This window comes from Tursiops truncatus, chromosome 5 (assembly GCF_011762595.2).
Source record: "Tursiops truncatus isolate mTurTru1 chromosome 5, mTurTru1.mat.Y, whole genome shotgun sequence".
NCBI lineage: Eukaryota > Metazoa > Chordata > Mammalia > Artiodactyla > Delphinidae > Tursiops > Tursiops truncatus.
This window is the reverse complement of record NC_047038.1, coordinates 106,690,348-106,718,123: the sequence shown is the minus strand read 5'-3', so window position 1 is coordinate 106,718,123 and position 27,776 is coordinate 106,690,348. Positions and strand designations below refer to the sequence as shown.

The 27,776-nt window shown below is 34.4% G+C and overlaps 1 protein-coding gene across 5 annotated transcripts in view; it reads right to left on the bottom strand.

Moving 5' to 3' along the window:
- Positions 1-27,776, bottom strand: part of FBXW7 (F-box and WD repeat domain containing 7) — a 207,155-nt gene that overhangs the window by 55,408 nt on the left and 123,971 nt on the right. Inside the window, exon 1 of one of the 5 annotated variants that reach the window (XM_073805495.1) lies at positions 6,913-7,090. The exons of the other annotated variants lie outside the window; for them this stretch is intronic. Coding sequence (XP_073661596.1) covers positions 6,913-7,059 — 147 coding nt within the window. The 5' untranslated portion in view covers positions 7,060-7,090. Of the gene's footprint in view, positions 1-6,912; positions 7,091-27,776 lie in introns of those variants that run through there. 5 annotated transcript variants of the gene reach the window in all.

The window sequence follows — 27,776 nt, the reverse complement described above, 5'->3', positions numbered from 1 at the left end:
AAGTATAAACTAAGATGACAAAAACTGAGATAACCATAAGACACAGTAAAAATGTGTTAAATCAATGATAAATTATAAAACCATACACATGGACCATCTGTTTAGACAAAAACAGAGATAATAGTTTTAAAACTATGGGAAGAGTAGAAGAAAATTATAGTCGAAAATAATATTGGTGACAGGTTTATGGCAAACATTATTTTCCAGAAAGCATTATTTTTAAAAATCACCATGAACAACAAATAATTTCTTGATCTATTTATATATTTTCCTAATGATGTTGTAAGTATAAACACATATCATTATTTTCTCAAAATGAAAAAAAAATTCCTTCAATAGAAAACCTAGAATAAACATAGAAATATAATGATATAGTATCAACTAAGTAAAATCCATAAAACTTTGCCATGGTAGGAATAAATTTGCTTAACATATGATTTCTTTCTCTTGTTAAACAACATTAGAAGTCCCTAGTGCTGTTTTTTATTTGGTACAATCTTTCTGGAAAACAATTTAGCAGTATTTATTAAGAATCTAAAAGAATTCACACTCCTTGACCCAGTAATTCCACTTCTGGAAAAATGTATATAGAGATGTTAAAGATTTATGTATAAAAAAGTTCAAAGCAGGTCACTGACCAAATCAACAGCAGTTAGAAAATGATGACACATTCATTTGGCAGATTATACACTTTTGAATAACTATAGCCATGAGGAAGTACTAGCAATATATGAAAAATGGATTAAAGTATCGATTTTGTTTAAAGAGTTATTTACTTAAAATTTTTACTGTGGTTATTTCTGAGCAGTGGAATTACTGATAATTTAGGAAAATGTAAAGAAACATTTCTTCTGCATTTTACATACTGAGCATGTCTAATTTTTATAAACAGAAGTAAAAGATATTAACTACTGGAAGAAAATAAAAATTCTCTATATCATAATTCAACTCAGGGAATTTAGGGGATTATCAAATTATTAAATTCAGGAAGGTAATAACTCACAAATTTGCTTTACCAACAGAACTTATGATGGATTATAAAATCTTCCTACAAGTGACAATTTTATTGTAGAATAAATAATTAGAGAGGTTGTTTTTTGAAACAAAGACAATACAACTGTTTGATAAAACTGGCAGACCTTTGCTGAAAAGTCTATTAAAGGAGCTTAATAGACTATAATTATATATACCTTGAACTAACTGAAGATTATACACACAAAAACAGCAGAATAGATTATGCCTGAATGAGATTAAAATTTTGAATATAGGTTTTTTTTAATTAGTATCATCAATAGTTCAACAATAAAGAAAAAACTTGAATCCAAGACAGTATTGAAGCTAAGAGAGGTATAATGCTGTTTTTAATTTTTGTCATCATAGTCAAAAGTACTAAATGAACAAACTGATGAGAGTGGTACTGCACTGCAGTTTGAGGATGGTTAATCTGTCAGACACCCTGTTCTGAGTTGTTTCCTACGAAACACAGACCCTGAGGTATGACAACGATTCTCTCCTTAACCAAACTCTAGTCAGGCTCCTGAGCTCTTTTTCAACTAGGACCTGTCCTTCGGCATGTTCTCAGGAACCAAATTTTAGCAAGAATCCTGCTAAATCAGTCTAACCAGAATTCCCCACCCTTGATGTCAATCACCTGTGGTACCTGGTCACCCTCTCCATATCTGTTGGGTTCGCCATCCTCCACCATCCCCCAGGGGATTTCTGACCACTTTGGTTAAGTTCATTTAACCAGAGCACCCCCCACCCTTTACCCCTGATGCTTCCTCTTAGAAATTAGCTACCCACTGAATTCCATGCTGCTCCTTGGCTATAAATTCTCACTTTTCTTTGTTCTATTAACAGTTGAGCCCAATCTATCTCCCCTACTGCAAACTCCCCTTGTAGTAGTCCCTATACATATCATGACAGTCCCCCTGAATAAAATCTGTCTTACGATTTTAACAAGGTTCATGAATGATTTTTTCTTTAACAGGTATCATCCCTCAGCTTACAGAAAGACTACAAACATGCATACTGTTTGAATATTTCTAGTTTTTTATCACTATAATCATTGCATCATCTGTGGGATAACTTTACAAATGAAACATCTTGAAAGAGATTACACAAAAAATCCTAAATTTATAAATGTAACATGCTACCAAGTTATTTGTAGTTCAATTATTTGAATCTTTGAATTTTCTCAAAGAAACAATGTCAACAATGATAGGCTCCCAGGTTTACCCACCAAAATATGAATATAATAGTAGTTGAAAAAAGTTAAGTTCATAAGAAAAGGTCACAAAACACAGTAGAAAGAGAATGGCTACTACCTGCAGCATTAGAGTCCTGAAGTTAAATACCAGCTTTACTATTTACCAAGAAAACTGGGGAGAGGTAACTTGTTTGAGCCTCAGCTTTCTAGTCTACTGAATGGAGATAATACCTAACTTACCGTACTTAACAAACGTTTAAATCATTTAAGAATTATTTAAAATATAAAAAATAGCTGGACAATGCCTAGAATATATAGTAGGTCCTTTTAAAATAAGAGCAATTATTAATAGCATTATTATGCTACTACTGTACATCGAGAAGGAAAATTAAAAAGCAGTATGTTGGGCTTCCCCAGCGGTGCAGTGGTTGAGAGTCCGCCCGCCGATGCAGGGGACACGGGTTCGTGCCCCGGTCCAGGAGGATCCCACATGCTGCGGAGCAGCTGGGCCTGTGAGCCACAGCCACTGAACCTGCATGTCCGGAGCCTGTGCTCCGCAACGGGAGAGGCCCGCATACCGCAAAAAAAAAAAAAAAAAACAAATAAAAACAAAAAAAGAGCAGTATGTTAAAATTCTAGTGATTATACACATAAAATTTTTTCTCTATATAGCTACAAAAGAATTAGAAGAGAGAATGAGGGTTTTTAAAGAAAATGAAACGTCATGGCTCTAACAATCTCTTTCTAAAAATTTACTGTTAGCTGAAACTTATATTCAAGCACAAGAAGATTTACTATAGTATTACTGTAATCATAAAAATCTGTATTTCACGGTCTCGTAAATAAAGTTTTACTAAAACACAATCATGCTCATTCAACTACTCCTTTAAGTATTGCCTACATCTGCTTTCATGCTACAATGGCAGAGCTGAATAGTTCTAACAGTGACTATCTGGTCCACGAAGTATAAAATAGCTGCTGGCCCTTTGCAGAAAAAGTTTGTGGACCCCTGACTTAAGCTAACCCTCAAAGATAAAAATACACAGGAGTGATATTAACTCAAATATTTTCTCAAATGACTCAAATATTCTATTTCAATTTTATTTCCTTTTTCACTTTAAAGAAAGATTATTTTAAATATGGTACTTTAAACAGAACTGGATATGGAATATAACCAGTACAAAATTGTTTTCAACTATCAGAAATCTAGTCATACATTTCATTGTTGCCTGAGCTCTTGGGTTTCAGGTGAACAAGTCCTTGTACCACGTTGCTCCCACCTCGCCTCCCTGCTGCTCCCACCAGCAGCTCTACCCCATTTTCTTAGCTCTGTTGCTGATGCTTATGCTACACAATCGGTTCAAACCCAAGAATATAAAGGCACTCTAAAAACATTTTCCTTCTATAAACCAACACAGTCAACCAGATATCTTTAAAAGCCCTATATACATAACCAATTGCATGTCTTTTGGAAATTTCTACCAAAATAGTAACATTGAAGAATAACTTTATGAGAATATTGTCAATGCTTGAAAGTCTCCAAACAAAAACGAGTTAATAAATGAAATATAAACATTTTAATGACTTTTCTTTCAATATACTATTATTAATTGTAAGATATTATTTCTCTTATCACTAGAAAGAAAAAAATGCTGCCAGCTAAGCTATGAAATTCCATCCAGACGTATACTAATTTTACATATGTTTAAAATGTAGAAAAATAATGTATCTTAGGATTTAGGAAATACAGTATTACCATAACTAGGTATTCCAATTTCAAAGAAAAACAATTTTCCAGTGATTTTATAGACTAAGTAAGTTTTTCCTGTAAATATTCTCTTCCTTTAAAGGACGATCAGTTCTTTTAAAATAAAAAGTTATATACTCAAGTAATATTCTCAAATATTCCTGATGCTAAGAATTACCTGTAGGACTTATATGAACTATGAGGACCTAAATACTAAAAACACTTTGATTGACGGTAACTGGTTAATAGCTAGATTGCTATTTCTTTACTGTCGTTAGTATTAAGTCCAAAGTATCTCTGATGAGGAGCTAGAATAATTTACATAATAATAAATTAGACTATCATTACTAATAGTACTTAATAATGAGGTAAATAAATTTCCTGAAAACATTTCGAGAGCTATAAATTGAAGCTGTAGTTATGATAACTATTTTAAAGAATTTTTCACAATTTTCAAAATTATTTTACTGTGCAAATATTAAATGGATCAACACCTATGATGGATGGAGGCGCAATAACATGTTTTTCAACTTTTAATAGGCCAAGACTACATACAGTCTTGTAAGAGTTCACTATACATTAGCTCACTACTTGGAAGGATAAAAAAGGCCTACAAAATAGAGAAGTCTGTACACTTGTTGTCAGTGTATAACAATCTGATTGAAAGAGGCTAAACATACCTAATGGAAAAGATATACTGGATGTTAGATACACAATGTGATTAATTACATATCACACCAAAAGTCTTTTTAAAATCTTTGATAAGAAATATATTAAAGGGCTTCCCTGGTGGCGCAGTGGTTGAGAGTCCACCTGCCGATGCAGGGGACATGGGTTCGTGCCCCGGTCCGGGAAGATCCCACATGCCGCGGAGCGGCTGGGCCCGTGAGCCACGGCCGCTGAGCCTGCGCGTCCGGAGCCTGTGCTCCGCAATGGGAGAGGCCACAACAGTGAGAGGCCCGTGTACGGAAAAAAAAAAAAAAAAAAAAAAAAATATATATATATATATAAAAGTATCTATCATTAACATTACCAAGGGAATGTTAGTAAGTTAAAACAACAAAGAACATGTGAATCAATTTAAAGCTACCTAAATTAACCAGTTGCAAAAAGGAGGGGAGAAGTTATAATTACACGATCCCTCTAATATTTCTAGTAGTCAGAGTCAATGAGTTATACAATAGTAAATTATTGGCAGGCAGTCTAAAACTGAATGTGTTAATTTTGTTATCTATCTTCCCCCAAACTAGAACTATGTTATAGTTTGAATTTTATTTTTTGAATTTAGTCCTCTTCTATAATTACAAATGCCAGGCTATAATTTATCATAACAGTAACCTAGAAAAGTCAAACTGAATAGTGACCCTAGGAAACCTGCAAGGAAAGCCCTTAAGTTCTCTATTAATTTTTCTTAGAGAACCTGCTCCTGAGCCTTTTAAGTTTCATGCACTTGTAAAGAAGATACAGATAGAAAACATACAGTGTGACATAATGAATAATCTGCTATAAACTGTACTTAAGTTTATTAGAAATATTCAACAAGAACAAAATTATCTTTTTAAGATCTTAACACCTTAATTTTAAAAACTCACACTTCTTCTCCTTAATTTGAAAGTTTACTTGTATTGGTATTTTTTTACAGAAGTATTAAAATAATAAATTAGTTTATTAATGACCTTAAAGCTACTAGAGGCCTCTGTGTAAATGTTTAAATCAGAGCAGTGACCTCATTCAGAAGTTATAAAAGTGACAGAAGACAAAACAAAAGACACACTTTCTGAAAATATAGTTAAGAAGAAAGTAAGTGGGTGACAGAGATATTTATATTCTATTTTCAATGTTTAAACTGTATTACATTTAAAACTTACTCAAAATGTTTTTCAACATGGCTACCATTTATTGGAGTAGAAGTAGAAACAATTCAAAAAGAACTAAGGTAATTAGAAAACATATTTTTACAAAGGCTATTTAAGTCCAAGCAAATAGAAGATTCTGTTCACTAAAGAGGAAAAATATTTTTCCGGTGTTGGTAAGTTAACCTACTTGTTTAATAGAATGTTTCCCTTTTAGTTTAAAAAAAAAAAAAAAAAAAGCGGGGTGTGGGGGGAGCTGGTAAAAGGAACTAAAACACTAATAGCACTGATATATAAAAACACTCAATGACTCTCCAACAGGTATTTTTTGGTTTAATGTGTTCGGGATACTAAACATATTTTAGATCTAAAAATATATCACTCTAGTTAATAATTCAAAATGGTAATACCAAGTAACACAGAAAATACAACAAAACTGTTAATACTAACAGGGTCAAAATCTGGCGAGGAGGAGAATATAATCCCAAAAAACATCCAATAGATCATAACCTGATTATAGATTAGCACAAGTTCTACAAAATATTACTTCAGAATTGTCTATATATAAACTGTATCGTAACTGCCACACAATAGCATGCTATTTTTATTTCATATAACAGCAAAAAGTAACGTCTCTATTATGTTAGGTCTGAATTTAAGAAATAGTGATTTAAAAACAATCTAGCTTAAATTGGCAGATAAACTCTTTAAGAGAGCTAAATGCTTTAATTATCATGTATATGGACCATACCACCAGCTTTTTACTTTTCCCACAAAATAAAAACGACAAATTTGGGGTGTTAGTATTTGCCGACATATTTCAAAACATACTTTTTAAATTTACCAAGTTTAAGTAAGTTTAAAGAATTCTAATACCATAAAAATAAATGAGAGACACAAACCGGTGAATTAGGTAACCTTGCCCTCGAGGCTCTCTATCACACTATTAAAACTATCACTTACAGAAGTTTTCACTGGCTACATAATGCACTGATAGTTTTAGTTATAAATACCAATTGAAATTTGAACCATTTCTTCACCAAAAGAGGCAGAAGTAGTTCATTTAAATAAATATTCCTATTTTTCAAATGTGTGAGACTTACCCGTCTTCGACAAAAGGGGAGGCCTTGGGCAATGATGCTAATGCTAAATATCTTCATCATGGTTTGATGTGGTAGAGGCTCTTTTGCACTTTTAAGATCAACAGGAACCAAGCCATGGTTTAGAGTAGCTTTTCCCGGTTTTGACATTTTAAAACTCCTCTTGGCTGATGAATACTCTCTACATGTAATACAGGCACATTACTAGAAACTCTAACCACCGAATTAAAATATAACTTTCTAATTTAAAAAAAAGGCTGAGAACCCAAGGCTTGCTGCTTTTGTCTTTCAACCTTCTCCTACCAAATGTCCTGACCTGTCTGAGGCTTGGTGAAGTGCAAGCTATCCTAGAATAGCCAGGAGTTATAAACTACTGAAGTGAAAGCTCCTGCTCCTGCCAGTCAAACAGCTGGTGCACCTCCCATACAAAGTCAGTAATGCGAAGACAACCGAAGCAGGGCTGTGCTACAGGGTCCCTTTGGAAACTTCTCCAGTGACTAACCTAGGTATTCCCTAGAAAGTGAAAGTAAACTTGTCTTTACAAAAATCCAAAAGATAAACATTGTATTTTCTCTTAAATATTTATTAAGTCTTCCTTACCCAAATATCAGCATTAATATTTTAGGAGTGTTTCGAATCGTGCTTCAAATTTAAGAACAGCATTTATGCACGCTCAAAAAAGACAAACATATATTTGTTCTATCTTAGATATATTCAGAATGAGCATTATATCTTCAAGTGTTTGTCTTAAGCATGCTCTCTTTTCCTCTTCCATATGTACCAGTCTTTATCTCAAACTAAGACATTAAATCAACTGAAGCTCTCAATAGCTATTAATATGCACTGCAGGTTAATTTTACCAGGAGACATTTTAGTTGTTTGCAAATTTCAGTTCAATCTCTATAATTCTGAAACACTTAGGGATTCCACTTGAAAGTATAACAGTAATTTGACTGATTAAATATATTTAGAAACCCAGGTATTTATAAATGTAACCTGTGTTGGGAAGTAATTAAAGTAAAATGAATAATAACTAACCAGTTCATCACAAATCCTTAGGGCTTCATTTCTTTAACATACCATAGTCAGATACATCTTCCTAAAACATGGAGACGGAATGTGGTGTACAATACACTCCTCAAGAACTTCCAATGGTTCCCCAAAGCCTAAGATAAAGTTTGGAGATGAAGACTCTCCTCAAAGTGGCCCCAAACTCACTTTTTCGGAATTATCTCAAATATTTCCCTAAATTAACTACTTATGCCATGCTAATTAATCTTTATGCTACATTTCATTTCCAAGCCCAGGAACTAGAACATTATGATGATTTAAAAAAAGCCTAGTGTGAGCATTGATAGTAGTTTTAATAGATAGATAATAGAAGTGAACTATCCATTCACAGTGCTCAGCTAATGTTTGTTCTCTCCTTCCATTCTGTTTTTTTCTTCCAACAGCCAGTCATCTCACGTATCTCTCCTTCCACCTGCTTTTATGGATTTTTATAAGTGGGAATTTAGAATGTGATATGGAGAGAGTTAAAAAGGAGAATGTCAGAAATGGGTGGTCTCTTCTTTGACTTTGGTGAGATCTGTCTTACTAAATACACGAAGTGGGTTGCTGGGAAGTCAATTCACACACAAGAAATACCCCCTAGTCCTACCATGATGCTACTTTCTTAAAGTACACCTTTCTCTGATATCACAATTTAAAATGTAGTTGAAAATGCAAAATCATTAAGCAGAGAAGAAATTTTTAGTGACACGAAAGTAAAAAACTGAATTCCTCCAAAGTAGATATGTAAACGATCAATAAGTACATGTAAAGATGCTCAATTTCACTAATAATTAGGGAAATGCAAATCAAAACCAGAACCACACTGTACACCCATTATTACGGCTATTATTTAAACACAGACACACACAAATATGTGTTGGCAACGATGTGGAGAAACTGGAACCCTTGTGTACTGTTGGTAAGAACGTAAAATGGACAGAGCTACTGTGGAAAATATGGAAAGTCCTCAAAATATTACTATGTGATCCAGCAATTCCACTTTTGGATATACACCCCCAAAGAATTAAAAGCAGGGCTCACACAGATATTTGTACAACCATGTTCATAGCAGCATTATTCACAACAGCCTAGAGGCGGAGACAACCTAAGTAACCAATAATGGATGAATGGGTAAAAAAATGTGGTACATACACATACAACGGAATATTATTCAGCCTAAAAAGGGAGAAGATTCTGACACAACATGGATGAACCTTGAAGATATAATGCTAAGTGAAATAAGTCAGTCAAAAAAGGATATATATTGTATGATTCCACTTATCTGAGGTCCCTAGAGTAGTTAAATTTATAGATAGAAAGTAGAATGGTGGTTGCCAGGGGCTCGGGGGAGAAATGAATGAGGTGTTAGTGTTTAATGGGTACCGAATTTTTGCTGGAAAAGATAAAAACTTCTGGACATGGACAGTGGTAACGGCTGCACAACACTGTGAATGTACTTAATGCTACTGAATTGTACACTTAAACATGGTTAAAATGGTAAATTTTATGTTATGGGTATTTAATCACAATACAAAAATTGTTTTAGTAAAAAAGTAAATGACTAAGAATACAACCATAACCACTGAAAAAACCCAACAGAGATCTAGGGATAGGAGAGAGGGTACTGGAAATCTGTTAAGTTGATATGGTACAACAAGGTGAGACTGATACCTGAGATAAGGATGTCTACGGCCCCACTAGACTACTTACTACCTTGCAGAATGAATGTCTCTAGCCTTATTCTAATCTCAGCATCTCCTCTGGTGCTCACTTTATTCCTTAACACAAGTCTAATTTTTTTTTTTTTTGTATAACATAACCTTCAGTCATATTGTGTCTGTTTCTCCTTATTAGAAAAATCCCTTTGTTGAGGCAGCTCCCGTGGAATGCCCCCTCTCCAAGTTACTATCAGGGTCACTTTGTTAGTATTACATATAGTTTCAGGTAGACATTCTTTATTCTCAAAAAAATTCTGTCTCAGTGATATCTTTGAATCAGATAGTTAATTAACCCCCAAAATTCATTTCTTGATACCACACAGAAGATGTAATTTAAACTATGTGTTATTTCAATCCAGAAAAATTAGAAGAGTACTTCATTCCACAAATTTAACATATTCTGCAGAGAAAAATGAATCAAACAGATCAACTCCAATTTTGACTTTCACTTAATAAAGATCACCATACTGAAAATTAGTTTTCACTTTTATATTGAAATTTATAATCACATGTATTTACATGTAGGTAGTTTGAAGATAAGGATGATATGAACCTCTCTAATCTTCTTGGAGTCTGATCCTAAAGCAAGGGAGGGGGAGGAGATTGGAATTGAAAAGAATTTGGATTAGGAAAATTAAAATACACATAAAGTACTTATGAAAGGGCAGAAATTACCATGAAGTAAAACTAGTTTTTCATTTTTAAGAAATTATTTATGGTAAAAATAGGAGTGAAAATTAAAGCAGTCTTGTATATTAAATGTTGTGTTTTACACTAGATACCAAGTTTTGGTAAATACAAAGTGGTGGCATTCTAATTCAACTCATTTTTTAAATTGGTAAGTAGCTGCCCTCAACTGGATAGTACAGAGCACTGCAACTCAAGCAAACGCTAAATCAAATTATGTGTCTTTAACAATATACTTTTGTGAAAGAGACATTATTAGTGATTGAGCAAAGTGAGTACTAATTTCCAAACTACCGAGTTCCATCTTTTTTCTGAGGATTCAAGTTAATAGTACTTCTAAAGCAATGCTCTAAATCAGCATGGAAACATTCAAACTACAAAATCTTCAAATACAGAAGAAAACCCTAGTCAGTGAGGGAAGCTGACGACAATGCGTAGGAGAACCTCAATTGCTAATATTTTAAAATGCAGCTAGTTCCACACGTTCAAGAAAAAATAAAGTCTTGGTTTCAATGATCCTTTTAAAAGCATTTAAGATAGTCTTAATTATTACCCCCCCACCACCCAAACTGAGACTTTTCAAAATAGACAAGCTCTTTTTAAGATGATATCAATAAATATTATGGGAGTATAATACAGTAGGTAGGAATATATATGCTGGAGTCAAACGGCCATAGTTCAAAGCCTGGTTCTACCACTTATTAGTGGTATGTCCTTAAATCAATGCCTCTGTGCCTCAATTTCATCTATATAGAACCTACCTCATAGGACAGTTATGAGGATTACAACGGTTAATATAAGTGAAACACAAAGAACAATGCTTCACATTTAGTAAGTGCTCAATACTGTTAGCTGCCATTACTACTACTACTAGGATAAAAAAAAACCACGTAGAGCTTTGCAGATTACATTTCAATCTTAAAAATCACTAAGAAAGCAAGCAAAGATGCAAAATCCACCTATAATAACTTTGGAGTACAATATTTTGAAACACAATCATCTACAAGTTTTAGAAAGACTTCCTAAATTCTGTCACGATTTTTATCTGAAAGTTAAGCTGTAGCATCTTAGTAGTTGTGCCTTGGCATTTTAAGACTTCAGGTATCACTATCCAACCAAGAAGAACTCAACAATGGGGAACTTGTGATAAACAGAAGATCTCTATACAAGATATTTTGCCTGTTTATCACTCTCTGATTTTTCTTTCTTCTAGAAGTTTGTAGGGCTTCCCTGGTGGCGCAGTGGTTGAGAGTCTGCCTGCCGATGCAGGCGACACGGGTTCGTGCCCCGGCCCGGGAAGATCCCACATGCCGCGGAGCGGCTGGGCCCGTGAGCCATGGCCGCTGAGCCTGCGCGTCCGGAGCCTGTATTCCGCAATGGGAGAGGCCACAACAGTGAGAGGCCCGCGAACCGCCAAATAAATAAATAAATAAAAGTTTGTATTAGTCAAAGATGATTATATATAAATGTTGCATGTAACAAAATATCACCAATACAGTATTTCTAAAATGTATTACAGTTCCATACACTCCAATTCTCTTACAACAATGACAAAAAGATTTATAGTAGTTTATTCTGGATTTCTACCATTTCTTACATTCATTATTATACAGAAGGCCAGGATTTAACTGCTCCAGATCAAAGGCCACATCATATAAGCAGCATAAAGATTTTCTGTTTTTCATAAACTATTTTTGAATCAGCTAAAACAAATCGCTTGAAAGATACAAGTTTACCTACAAGTATTTATGATTTTAACCAAAAGTTTTCAGTCTCACATCAAAAAATTTTGACAGGGAGACTATCAGCATACACCATTTAAATTCAGTATTATTTATTACTTCTGTGAATTTAAGCAACAAGTGACTTACTCTTCTGTAGAAACAAAAGAATTCCAGATTCTAAAAATTAACACCACTCCTAAAGTGAAATAAATCAGAATCAATATCCTTTTGAGATGAAAATACGGTATTATAAAGAGCATACTCATTTATTCTGGGATATAGAGTGAAACAGATTATTCTCTGTATCTAAGTCATTGTTTTTAGTCTTTCCTAACACCTTAGATACCAGAGCGTTAAAAGTTATCTCCCTAGTCTAAGCAATTCATGTACAAAGATAGAACAATTTAAAAACAGAGAAAAATGATGATGAATCAAGAAATTAAGTTCTTTGCTTAATGATGAACAGTCAAGCTTGTATTAGAAACAACTGCAAAAAACCAAAAAACAATTGCAAAAAAAAAAATCCAAATAACATATTGTACTTTAATTGTAGAAACTAAAAACACAATTAAATTTACTATGAAGGAAAAATTTAAATATATGGCAGTCCTCTTTAAGTTTTATTATTCATAAAAGGCATAAGTCAAACGAACAGAAATGTTTTATAAAAATTAAAATCACATTCAAAACATTTCCTTAAAAAATTCTGAAACATTTAAATGCTCAAAGTGTTCCTAAGAAAGATTACAACATCTAATTATAATGCATTTAAGATATTATATTCATGTAAACATTTAATGAGTCATAACTTATTACTGTACTTCCTTGCTAATTTTCTTTATCCAGGGACTTAGTGTAGCCCCTGAGTACATGTAGCCCCTAAGGACGTAAGAGAAATTAGCTTGGATTCTAAAGCAGCACATACAGTTTATATAAGTGTTATAAAAATGTGACCTGGTAATTAGACATTTGCAAAATAAAAGCATTACATATATACATATATGTGTAGCATTTTCAAAATAAGAATGTTACAATATCAGGTTTTATATAGTATTGGAACTGCTTTGATTTGTATAATCAAGGTCTGATTGCTGGACATTTAGGTTATTTCCAAATTCTGCTGGAAAATCCAGTTAATTTTTTTAAATTGGCTGAAAACAAAGTTACAAGGTAAAGACTATAAAAAAAACCCAAAAAAGTCCTGAAAAATTAAATATGACGACACCATTGCATAGTGCACTAGAAATTGCATGACTCAAAAAACACCAACTATTTACTGACTTATTTACAACTAAATTCATTTACAATCAAATTACTCTTAATTATTGCCTCAATCAACTTTCATCCAAATTACCTGAAATTAATACTCCAGGTAAACTTACCAGTATACAAAAAATATAGGGTGAACTTTAAGTTCTACTTTCAGCTCTACCACTAACCAGTGACCTTAGGTAAGTCTCTTAAGCTGTCTCAGATTTCAGATTTCTAGAATGAGGAATGAGGAGGTTGGACAAAATGATTAAGAATGAAGTCCCTTACAGCTTTAAGAATATATATACTGCAGTTCTAATAGCAACGAGTATAGCACCTTCTTGTAATGTGTTGGACTGTCAATTTGGTGAGCCTTCCTTTATTGTAGTTTAGTAAGTAGTTACAGTTTTACAAAATATATCCAAATAAAATTCACTGCTTCAATTCATTTCTGTGTATAGCTTCTAAAAACAGGCATCTATCCTTGTGTTGTGAATATATATTAATGTTGCATAACAATAAGAAAACATTTTCAATGGAAAAAAGTTACAGGCATAAATGATTTTTTAAAACATGATTTTAAAAGATGAAATTCAAGATAAGGATCTTAGAATTTTTCTGATTCCATATTATTCCATAATATTTTTAACGTATTTCTCCTTTCCTATTTACCATGGTGGCATGAACAGTGACATTCAGAGTATATCTGATTTTTTTTAATGAGTAAACTTTGGATTTTATTCCCATATTTTGTCTGAACTTTAGTTGTTAATATCAAAATGATACTTTTCCTCACTCTTTCATTAAACATTTAAAGAAATATTTGTGATAAAACAAAAATCCAATTATTGGATTGAATTTTTTAAGTATTTCAGAAATGCCCAGTATGAAGTCCTCAACGACCATAACATAACTTGCCTCAAGATTAAGTTTAACTCTTACAGTCTGTGCTGGGTTACCCCAGCTGTTAAATCGGTCTTATACAGCTGCTCTCCAAGAATTTAGCAGATGATTATTATAGTTACACCTTTAAGTCAACAATGACAAAAATGACATAGTAATTACAGGTATTTCAATCATGCAAAAGCCTCATGTGATGACAGAGTGATTTAAAAGCAACTTAATTTTCTACAATTCTCAAAATAAAATTTAAGTGCAACAAAGAGGACAAAAACTTCTTTAATATCAGTTTTTTAAGGTTTATGATTTGTTACTTTTATGAACAAGTTTAAGCATAAAAGTTTCATTAACCTTTCAGTTAAACTAAATACAATTTATCAATCATTTATCTCTCTTGTAAAAATTCTGAAAAGTGTTATAGGCCAGGGAGTAATAAGTAGGGACATAATACTATTAATTCCTTTAAAGCACAGTAAGTAATGTAGGTGGTTTCTTTCTGCACTTAAAAAAAATTAAACTAAGCTATAACGCAGGAAGTTCACCAAATTGATGGCTTAACACACTGTAGGAATGTATCCTATGAAAAATAAATGGACATGTAAGATACTTGACAGTGTTAACAATTTAAGAAAGTAAAACAGTAAGGAGGCGCGGAGATAATTATATCCCCTACGCTGTTGAGTTTTTGATGCAATTATAAGTAAAAATCAATTATGAGTGAGGTGAACATAGTTCCACGACTTCAATTGTATAATTTTCAATAACATGCTATTAAAGCATATGAGTCTTAACAATATTCACTGAATAATTTCTTCATTATAAATATTCATTTGTCAATATTCACTTCAGCATCAAATTTAAGTATAGAGTTACTTTAAGCATAGAAAATACTTTAATATAGAATTAAGCTATAGAAAATATATATTTAGGGTCTCATTCTTGGATGGGCTGACAGTTGACACCACTGGCCTTTTTACATTGTCAAAATTATATATTCAGGGACTTCCCTGGTGCTCCAGTGGTTAAGAATCCACCTTCCAATGCAGGGGACGTGGGTTCGATGCCTGGTTGGGGAACTAAGATCCCACATGTTGCAGGGCAACTAAGCCTGCGCGCTCTAGAGCTCATGTGCCACAACTAGTGAGCCTGTGTGCCGCAACTACTGAGCCTGAACACCATGACTGGAGAGCCCATGCACCACAACTAGAGAGCCCATGCACCGCAACTAAAGAGACTGTGCACCACAACTAGAGAGGCTGCATGCCACAACTACTGAGCCCATGTGCTCTGGAGCCCACACACAACTAGAGAGAAGCCCATGCGCTGCAATGAAGAGCCTGCATGCCACAACAAAAGATCCCACGTGCTTCAGCTAACACCCAATGCAGACAACTAATTAAAAAATTACATATTCAACAAAATACATCGTCTGATAAACATCGACTGAAGTTTAAATTAAACTGACAGTCCAAGTTTTCATTCTTTCCAATAAATAAAACACTGTTTATCAAGAAACATTAGAAACAAAGAAAAAACAAAACTCAATCCCTATAATTCTTGATTATGCCTGAAACAGAAAGATCTTGGGATAGAAGGAGGAAGTCTATGGATAGTAGGAGACTATCAGAGATCAATAGGAGATATAAAGGAAGTTTGCAGCTACAGGGCTTAGAAAAAATACATATTATTTCAGATTGGTACAATGATATGAGGGAAGGATAAAAGACTGACAGAGTTCCTAGTAGATCATGCTTTCTTTCACTTAAATATCATGACAAGACTGTGAGGTATCATTAGTCTACATTTTAAGGAATTACATAAGATACATATATTACATATGAAATCTGTTTTAATGAGCCTGATTTTTATGAAGTACAAATGAAAAACAAAAACTTCTAAAAGCAAAGATATTATGACCTTCTATAGTACACTGTGTGTCTCAAAGATGGTCACAGCAATATCCCACATCTTCGCATGCTCTTCTTACAATGTACTGCAACACTCCTTCCACTGAGAGGTGAGTCTGTTTCAACCAAGACAGAATGCGATTTCCTAGGCTAAGTCTTACAAAAGAGATTCCATTTCCATCTTGCTTGTTGGAATACTCACATGGTAGCTCTGTTGTAAGTAGTCTGATTGCCCTGAGGTCACCATGCCATGAAGAAGCCCAAACTAACCCGGGTAAAAAGACCATAACTGGGTAAGTCCTGAGACTATATGAAGAGGAGATTTTTGGCTAGATCCCAGCTAGCTGTTCTAGCCCCCTGGTATTCCACCTCCAGCCACCATCTGACTGCAACCCCAAATCAACAATGCTCAAGTGAGCCCTTCCTAAATTCATAACCTACAAGAACAATGAGAAATAATAAAATAATTGTTGCTTGTTATAATCATAAATCTTTGGGGTGACAGGTGGCAATAGATAACTGAAACATCTTCCAAAATAAGAAGCTCCAAGAACACTGGTTTACTGTTGTAATATGACAGTCATCCTAGTAGAGTTTTAACTTCAAAATTTAACAAGAATGGGAAAGATAACAGGTGAGCTAGAATGAAAATTTAAACGAGTAGGTATTTGGAGGTTGGTAAAAGCTTTGGTGACAAATTCCCACCTTGATAATACCCATTAGAAATGTGGTGTTTAGCAAATCTCTATTTTAATAATAAACTTGACAAACGGTTACATATTACTTCGACTTGGATCTTCATCCAAACTAGTTTGACATGTGACAAATAAAGAAAAAATCAACTTACTTTTGCATTTCCGACAGTAATGCTTTTGTCGTCATTCTAAGCAAACTCAAATGACTAGAGGAGCACTCAGGTAAAATAAAGGAGAAAAACAAGTCAGGTTTAAGGCCTGGAAAGGCCATTTAAAAGGTGCCGTTGATTGTTGTCATGTAAGCACGGGAACCCAGTAAGGACAGACAGTCCACATTTGCAAAAGAAGGTGAAGAATCAATATTTTTATGTGAACTCTCCAGATTTTTAAGTGTTCGCAACATATTTAAATTCGTTAAAAAAAAAAAACACTATATAAGACACTAGTTTGCAATCTCTGCTCTGTTCTTCTCTGGAGTAAAGAAGCATAAAAATATAATAAAGATTAAATATAAGATTACTGATATCTAAATGACATAGAATAATGATTCTAAATGTTTTAATCTTCTTTTCTATACCTGTTGACAGAGTGAAATAAGAAACAAATCAGAAAACTGAAAATTTAAGTGATAAACATTACAGATGCACCTCAGCATATTTAATGTTTTCACTCATTAGACCGTAAGACAGATGGCAGTATATCGGTAAAGTACAAACAATTCATTCTTAACAATTAAATTTATAATGTTGACGTATAAAACCAACACCTATAGCTAAGCAAATGAATGACTCTTGGCACTTAGCTCCCAAATTCACCAGTATTTTCTTCGTACTTCCATTTCTCATTTGCATCTGATTTCAATAACCAGAAATTGTCATTTAAGACCAACCAGAAACACAGAAAAAAAGCATTTTTCACTTTGAAAGTAAAGTATCTTCTAAAAGCAATAGCTACTCTAAAGCACAGAAGCTACTTTTTAATACTACCATCAGCAAAGACCACTGAACAGAAGAACATGGTACATTTCAACAAAATAAATCCTTTTCTGGACGCCCCCCCCCCCAGTCTTATACATTATTTTTAGCCCTGGTGATCTATGAAAATAATCATCATTCTTCTATTTACATTTCATATAATTAGAGGTTAAGGTTTATATGCAAGGTGCTACTCTGACAATAATTCTTAGTATTAGGAGCAATTGAGTTAATATTGAACATCAGATACATCCAGTAGCTTATACCAACATTTTACAAAATGTGTTCCCTAAAATATATCCTAAGTAGAGATCATTTTAACTTGACTGAAACTATTCTTCCATTTGTAAAGATGGCTTTTATTTGTTTACAATACTCTCTTAATTATGAAAATGTAGGTATTTCCTATAGTATCAAGCTGTAATTCTAGAATTTCTACAGAAGTACCAAAGAGAATTTTCCCTTGCATATATCCCAGCTCCCCAGCTATTCAGTTCAAGAACTAACATTATAGAATAGAACTAGTCCTCATGTGAGGAATCAAAGCCCCAAGACTACCAAATGTACTTTTAGGTTTTCTTTCAAATTCCTTCTAGGTTCAACATTAACAATCAATTAGGAAAACAAACACCCATCAGAGAGCTAAAGTGCTTCACAGTTAGTACTAAATACAAAATACTAAATTTACAGTACCAAACAGCTGAACACTACTCTAAAAGTCAAAATAATTCAGGCAAAAATTAGTGGAATAGTTTCAACCCACCTAAGAGAGTTGATCTTTGAAACCAAAAACATTTTGCATAGCACTATCTAGCCTGGACTAGTTCGTTAAGCTAGTTTTAGCATAGTCTTTTAACACTACAATAAATCTTACAAAATATAATACTTAACACTTGTTAAGGACTTAACTATCTGCCAGTTACTTTCTAAGTACTTTACAAACATTATCTCATTGAATCCTCTCAATAATACTGTGTTATTATGATACTACTATCATCCTTAAAATAACTATATAACAGCAGTTAACAGTTTGCCCAAGGTCAAAGTGCCATGAAGTGACAGACTGTGAAAACACAGTCTGACTTCAGAGATCACGATCTCTACTTACCAGTATTTATAAGCATTGATGCATTTATTATAGATGTTATGCTTATTGAGGGCACTGTTTACTGAATCACTCATGAAGTTCCATGTGAGAAATTCCTTTTATATAATGTTAGGAAAAGGGGTGCGTGTGTGTGTGTGTGTGTGTGTGTGTGTGTGTGTGTGACTGACATGTTTTCTCGTGAGAGGACTCAGCACTTTCTCCTCTTAATTTTATCACAAGGAAGCAGAGAGACTAACAGTCCAATGTTCTGCAAACTTTAGTCTACATTAGAATCACGTGGGAGCCTGTTAAAAATACATATCCCACCCTTAGAGATTTGGTTAAGTAGTTCTGCAGTGTAAGCCTGCAACTTGCACTTTTAGTAAGCATTCCAGATATTTCTGATGGGTCACACTTTAAAGAATACTGGTCCTTATGAGTGGCCAACCTGTAACCTATGAACAGCTTACTCCAACTCATCATAATTCATTCCTTACTTCTTCTCATGGCCTTGTCTTCATAGTCTACTCCACTATTTTCCCTGGCTCTGATTTTCATGTACACTTGATTATTTTATTATATGTGTTTCTCCTATATATAGGTCACCTCAAATTCCTTGTGAAAGTTAGGATACATATTTCTTTCAAACGAGGCTAATTCATTTGGCAGTTCAATACCTAAAACCAGTATATTAAATTCATAAAGCAAAAAGTCCGTAGGTCCCTGCTAAAACACTTAATGGGCTCTGCATATGGTGCTCTCCCACTCCAACCAACTCAATGCCCTTAATGGATCTGCACTAGATGCAAACTATTTTAATTCTGCAATGAGTGATGAACAGCACTCTTCTTCCACATATAACGTCTAGTAGAAACGGGTGGTCTATAGGTCAAGCCAGCCCACAGAAATGTATTTAAAAAATATGGATGCCAACATACAAAAAATTGAGAAATTATCATTGAAAAATCTGGAATTCCAGTGACTTTTGAAAAATTGGAAAATATGGTAATATCAGTATCCCAATTTTCAGTCATCCCCTTTATCTAGAGATGCTTTGGCTCCCCAGGTCTTATATTTAGTCTATTTCATTCGTTTAAATTACCTTTCTGGCCCCTATGCCTTGGGTTTGTGTCTCCTATAAATTGTGATGGGGGAAATGAGATTAAGAAGATTTTCTGGAAGAAAATCATTTCAGCATAGTCCAGGAATCACTGCTGGAAACTAGTTACAAGACAGGTGAATGGTATTCTAGAAACATTTCTAGTACTCATACTAACCAGATTTTCCCAAACCTTTGTGAAATACCCCATACCCTCAAGCCTGCACTTGCCCCTCCCCCATTAACCTTTGGAAACATGACACCCTTATGGTGGTTGTATGCATTTACAGTAGTACTGTGCCCCACGCCTTCCTCTCCCCACTCCCATAAAAGCTAGGATCAGGGCTTCCCTGGTGGCGCAGTGGTTGAGAGTCCGCCTGCCGATGCAGGGGACACGGGTTCGTGCCCCGGGCCGGGAAGATCCCATGTGCAGCTGAGCGGCTGGGCCCGTGAGCCATGGCCGCTGAGCCTGCACGTCCAGAGCCTGTGCTCCGCAACGGGAGAAGCCACAACAGTGAGAGGCCCGCGTACCGCAAAAAAAAAAAATCCAGAAACATGTTACAGAGGCAGGATTTTAATGTCTTCAATCCATCAAGAGCATCTAATACCTCTCCTTCTCTAGCAAGGAGAAGTTCAGGTGTTTTTCACCATATCCAGATACTGATCTGGTTTTTTTCCCCACGTTTTACACTACTGACCATTTAACATTCACCAAATAAATTATTCTATTAGTAGCAAATTTCATTATCTGAGCAAAAAGATCAGAATTCTAGCTCAGTGTTTAATCACTTAGGCTAATGTTAGCTGTAAAAATATAGCAATAAATGCGGTTTTCAGAAAATGGTAATGATTCCAAAAAAAGCAAACATATACAAAATATAACTTTATCAGTTAGAGAATACTGTTTATCATAGCAGTGACTAAGTTGAAAAGAAGTTCATCAATATTCAAAAGGACTAACTCCTCAGTGTAATTTAGAATTAAAGATCGAAGTTTTGTCACTTCATTATATTGATAGTAACTAATCTGAGGAAATAATTTAAGACATTAAAATTAACAAATACAAGGAAGAGAAACTCAAAAGATAAGGTTCTTTGAAGTCTTCAACTATTATTGCACGTTCTCTCTGTCACATGATCAGGCCCTCCTCTAGGTATAAACAATGTGTTTCTGCTGAGTTCATTCTAATCTTCCTTCACAAAGAGGGAAGTATAAATAGTAGCTGAAGAGAAAACGCCCTTATTTTCCCTCCAAAACATAATATAGAAATTAATAACGAGCAGTTTTCTTTAAAGTACGTCTGAGGGGGAAATAAAAATTTAACCAAGGCTATACTTAAGATGTTGAATTTCTTTTTCAGAAGCTATCAAAGATAAATAGTAATCCAGAGATCAAACGTGGCTCAAAGTCAGTGTTTTTGGATCCTGCACAAATGTGCCCTGCGGTTCGTAAGAGCCTGAGCAATCTTACTGGCTCAGTCATGACTCTTCCTTCACTCATTCACACCACCTGTTTGGGAATTGTAGATTATATTTCTCATTTCTTCACCCCAAGCAACTAAAAGAAATTGAGGAAGAAGAATCATCTGCTCAAATATTCTTTAGTTCAGGATGATCTGGCTCTATGCTGCAATATTACGTTCTATGTTAACAAAAGAGGAAATCAAAACAAGAAAGATAGCATCTTGGACTGGACGGATCATTCTTTTCTCACATCCATGATGAGGATGCCCAGAGCAACTAACGACAAGACTTTTGTTTTTAATGCACTTATGTGCATATACTCGAGAAATTTTCAAAAAGCATACACATATTCCCAAAGCACAGTAAGTCTGGGCACATATGTACTGTCATCCCAAGGCTCACTTTTTGTTCACTTTTTGTTGGCATTGTTGTTTTAAAATAGCAAAATGAATATATGCTAGCTGCTGGTTAAAAAAAAAAGACACCACTAGGTATCTCACATATTATATGACAGGGCACATAACTACTCCAAATATTAACTTCTAATTCTGAGCAAGGAATAGTGTACTAGAACACAAAGTATAAGAGAAAAAAGCACTTACTAACTATATTTAAACATGTTAAAAGCAACAATAAGGTACCATACGGCCCTCTAGTGTTCAATGAAGAAACAGATGAATTCTTAACTCTTATATATGACATTTCATAGTAAAAAATAATACTTTCTCTGATTTACTAAGTATGTTAAACATGTTCATTTGTGACTTCTACAAAAACCCAAATAGTTTGTATCTTCTGTGGCTTTACTTCTATGTGCTTTCTTTTGAACTACCACCCATGTTTGGAGTATCCAAAAGATTCTGAAAGAATTCTTAAATGTTTTCCATAAAAACATTTCCATAAAAAGATTTTCCATTAAAAAAAACCCAATTCTAAACAGAGAAGAAACAACATTTCTCAATTAAAACTAAACAGTATTAAATTTAAGGAAATTTTCAAAGAAGAAACAAAAATAATAGTGTCATGACTACAAATTAGGTAGGTATTTAGAACACAACTAATCCATATTCTCTAATCGTATTTTCCTTTCTCTGTATTCTACTTCTATAATTCATCCAACTTCGTTTTTATCTTTATCATAATTTATAGATGACATTCATTACAGCAACCAAAGCAATGAAATACATGAAAACTGTATTCCCCAGAAGAGAGGTCAAAGATGGGATTGAGATTTTAGGACAAGAGTCAAGAGTAAAAAAGTAGACTCAGAGGAGATTAAGATTGTAAGCACTGGTGAAAAATGGATTATTATTTTTTATTACATAAAATTGATTATTACTGTCTAAATAAAGTTGGTGAAACACTAATTTCAAAATGGACCTAAGTTTATTACATGTTTTAAAAATATATATTTATTGTTTATATATTGGAGTTTTGTACGGGGAAGGTGGCGACTGGTATATGAGCAAGATCTAAATTATACTCCAGCTCTGTCATTCACTTCCTATAACTTTAAGCAAATAATATTTCCGAGTTAAAACTTCAGAAACCACAGAAAGATCTGAAGTTCTTGTACTTGGTATCGAGATCAATCCTCCAAATGTCAAGGTAGTAAGTTGACTACAGCCTGGAAACTCTACAAATGACCCCTCAAAGTACGACTTAGCCATCAGTAAATCACTAGAAAAAGACAGGATACAAACAAAGAAAATTTAAACAAATTTGCCCAATATTAACCCATATAGATATGTGGAATATATTCAAATAGTCACCTAGAAAGGTTTTATAATTACTTCTAAAAATTCTGCCACTATTCAAAAAAGTTACAACTCCTCATTTTCATTTCTTTACAGCCTCCCAACACTAATTCCTATCCTATAGGTCTCAGCCTAGCTTTCATTTCCTCACTGAAGATATCACTGATTTAATTATTTGAATGTGGATGCATATGTGTTGAGAACTACAAAAGTGGGAGGAACAATGAAAATGCTGGAAGACAGAATTTTAATACAAAATAATCTTAGTAAACAAGAACTTGGGGACTTCCCTTGTGTCACAGTGGTTAGGAATCTGCCTGCTAATGCAGGGGACACGGGTTTGAGCCCTGGTCAGGGAAGATCCCACATGCCGTGGAGCAACTAAGCCCGTGCGCCACAACTACTGAGCCTGCACCCTAGAGCCTGCGAGCCACAACTACTGAAGCCCACGCACCTGTAGCCCATGCTCCACACAAGCCATGAGAAACCCATGCACCACAATGAAGAGCAGCCTCCATTCGCCACAACTAAAGAAAGCCCAAGCGTAGCAACAAAGACCCAACACAGCCAAAAATAAATAAATTTATTTTTAAAAAAAACAAACAAACAAGAACTTGGTAAAGGAGCCAAAATGTGAACTCAGTGAGGATGGAGGCATGATGGCAAATAACGATAGAAAATCTAATAGGAACAAATTTAAAGTCTTGTACTTAGGTTCAAAAACCTATAAACATTCACATTAAGTGGAACAGGATTAAACTAGACTGTGTTTATAAAAATACGTAAGATTTTGTTTTCTGAAAACTGAATTCAATTTTTAAGCATTTTCTACATGCAAAGTACAAAGTCCTGTAAGACACAGCAGAATCTTAGAGAATCTACCATCTGATGAATTAATGATCTAGAGCATCAACAATCTAAATATATATAAATTTAAAAAAAAGAAGCTGACTACAACTATCACAATATAAGTTAAAAACAAAGACCTAATGGAGATACAGAATTTTGCTCGGAGTTCTGTGAAATATTTGTAAGGGAGGTAAGATTTGAAATGGATCTTAAAAAGAAGGACAGAAATTTGAAAGAGGCTACAGAGGGAAGAAGACATTTAAAAGAGAAGGAAAAAGCTTAAGCAAAGGTATCAAAGTAGTCTGAATTCCTCTGTTCTCAGAAATGTCAAATAAACTGCTGCTGCTGAGGTAGACAGTAGGGCAGAAACAAGCTGAAGGAAATAAGATCAGAAGCAAGGCAAGGGTGTCTTCTCTCACTACTGTTTTTTGACATCATACTGGGAGTTCGAGCAAATGCAATAAGACAAGAAAAGGAAATAAGGAACATGCAGATTAGGAAGGAAGAAATAAAACTGTCTGTATTCACATATGACATGATCATCTATGAAGAAAATCAGAAAGGATCAACAACAAGAAAAAAACTACTGGAACTAATAAGTGATCATAGCAAGGAATCACCTTCCTATATACCAGCAATAAACAAGTAAACTTGAAATTAAAAATGCATTACCCTTTACATTAGCACCCCCCAAAATGAAATAGTCATAAATCTAACAAAACATGTCCAAGGTCTCTATGAGGAAAACTATAACTCTGATGAAAGATACCAAAGAACTAACTAAATGGAGACATAGTCCATGATCTTAGATAGGAAGACTCATTATCAAGATGTCAGTTTTTCACAACCTGATGTATAGATTCAATGTAATCCCAATCAAAATCCCAGCAAGTTACTTTGTGGATATTGATAAGCTGATTCTAAAGTTTATACAGAGAGGCAAAAGACCCAGAATAGCCAATTCAATATTGAAAGAAAGCAACAAAGTCAGAGGCAGAGGACTGACTAATCAAGACAGTGTGGTACTGGAAGAAGAATAGACAAATCAATCAAAGGGACAAAATGTCCTCATTTTCCTTTCCAAACTTGTTTTCTTGATAATGCACAAGCATTTCTCCACAGTAAGTAGGTCTTAAAACTTGTAGTAATTAGCTTATCATCATTTAGGTTCACCTCTTATCATGTTGGAAGGAATCCTTCACTGATCACAAGAGCAAAGATGCATGTCTCAACTGGGGAAGAAGAAACCCAGTAAGCAAATGAATAAGCAAAAATATGCAAGGGCAACACTGGATAATCCCTGCCTTGCTTATGATCATGTCACCAATGGAGATAATAAGGATGATAAAAATGACACATATGTTTCCACAACTTTTTAACACTTGCAAAGCATTTCACATTCATCATGTCATTTCAACTCCACACAACACTTTGCAATAAGGTCAGGTATCCTATTCCTGTTTAATGATGAAGAAACTGAGGCTCAAGGAGGTTAATGGATGAGAGAGAGCAGGTAAGCCTTCTTACCTCCTATTCTTTTCAGAACACAAGTCTGTCTAATATTACCTGCCTAACCTATACACCAGGGTTGTGATTCAACAGAGGAAAGCTATCCAACAATGACTTACACAGGTCATGCTGGGGAAAGATGTTGTGGATACAAAAAAAAAGTAACAAAAGAAAGAGCCCAGAAACAGACCTACATTACATTATAAATATAATCAACTGACTGATCTTTGACAAAGGAGCAAAGGCAATACAATGGGACAAAGATAGCCTATTCAACAAATGGTACTGGAACAACTGGACATGCACATGCAAAAACTAAAAATAGATCATAGACCTAAATGTAAAACACAAAACTATAAAACTCCTAGAAAATAACATAGAAGAAAACCTAGATGACATTAGATATGATGAAGACTTTCTAAATACAACACTAAAGGTACAATCTATGAAAGAAATAATTGATAACTGGACTTCATTAAAAACTGCTCTGTGAAAAACGATGTCAAGAGAATGAGAAGACAAGCCACTGATTAGGAGAAAATACTTGTAAGAGACAATATGATAGAGGCCTGTTATCCAAAATATATAAAGAAGTCTTAAAACTAAACAATAAGAAAACAAACAACCTGATTAAAAAACAGGCAAAAGATCTGTACAGACACCTCACCAAAGAAGATATACAAATGGCAAGTAAACATATGAAAAGATGGTGAATATCCTATGTCATTAGGGAATTTCAAATTAAAACAACAATGAAATACTACTACATGCTTATTAGAGTGGCTAAAATCCAAAACACTGACAACATCAAATGCTGGCAACAGGAACTCTCATTCATTGCTGGTGGGAATGCTGAACGGTACAGCCACTCTGGAAGAGTTTGCCAATTTCTTACAAAATTAAACATACTCTTACCATACTATCCAGCAATCATGCTCATTGGTATTTACCCAAAAGAGATGAAAACTTCTGCCTACACAAAAACCTTCACATGGATGTTAGAAGCAGCAGAAATGAGAAACAGTAATATACATTGACCCTAGCTATGCAAAATATGTATCTGTGTGGTTAAGGACTGGCAAGTAATACATAAAAATTTATTCACTAATTATTTAGTGACAAATTATTAGGTATATGGGTGCCTTACACATGATAAGTACTCTAGGCAAGATAAGAAATCAAAAGGCTTGAATAGGAGGGAGATAGGAAAACAAATTTAATATAATACGAAATGAGTCATAATAAATATAGCATGGGAGTAGAGATTAAGATAGGGAAACTCTTGGGGCGGGGGGGATAAAAACAGATACTAGCTGGCTTTATGGGTTATTTTACTGTTCCCCTCCTCCCAAAATTACTGTTTCATTGAATTTTCAAATTTTAACAAAAGTGCAACTTGGACCCAGAATGAGATCTAGGCTCAAATTCCTAGCTCCACTACTTACCACATGACTGACCACTGACAAATTACTTAACTTCTCTTCACTTGTTTCTCACCTCTAATATGGAGATAAAACTCAGAACCAACATAACAGGACTGTTGAGATTAAATGAGGTTATATATGGAGAGTATTTAGCAGTGTCCTAGCACATAGTAAATAGTGTTCAGTAAGTGGTTTATTAGTAGTAGTAGCATTTTTATCAGTGCAGCTTGCCATTGCGCTGATGAGGTTCAGAGTAAGAACAGGGAATAGTCTGGCTCTACTACACCTGAGCAGCACCTCCATTGACTACAGCATACAACACTTCAAGATCAATTTGTGCAGAGAAGGGCAACCAGGATGGTGATCCTAGAAAACATGTTGAAGGCATTAAGTCTGGTGAGAAGATTATGGATGAATATGACAGCAGTCTTCTCCTATAAGAAAGGCTGTTACTGCTCTACATGGAAGAGAAAGGACCAAAGAAAGGTAATAGATGTCCACATAAAGAACTGTCTAAAAATACAATGCTACTTCACACTGTAGTATTCCCTAGTGACGACTTCATTTTCAAGCCCAAGTCTCTTGATAAAGCTACTGGGCACAGGTCTGGACTTGGTGATCTCAAAGGTCTCCTTCGGATTCTATCTCAGGAGACTTAAAACTAGGATGGAAAACCTAAGCAGTTTAAATATATTAATCAGTTTGAAGAAATGAAGCGTTGGGACCAGGGGACAGGAAGAAAAGCACTGGTGACTTCCTGGTAAAGCACT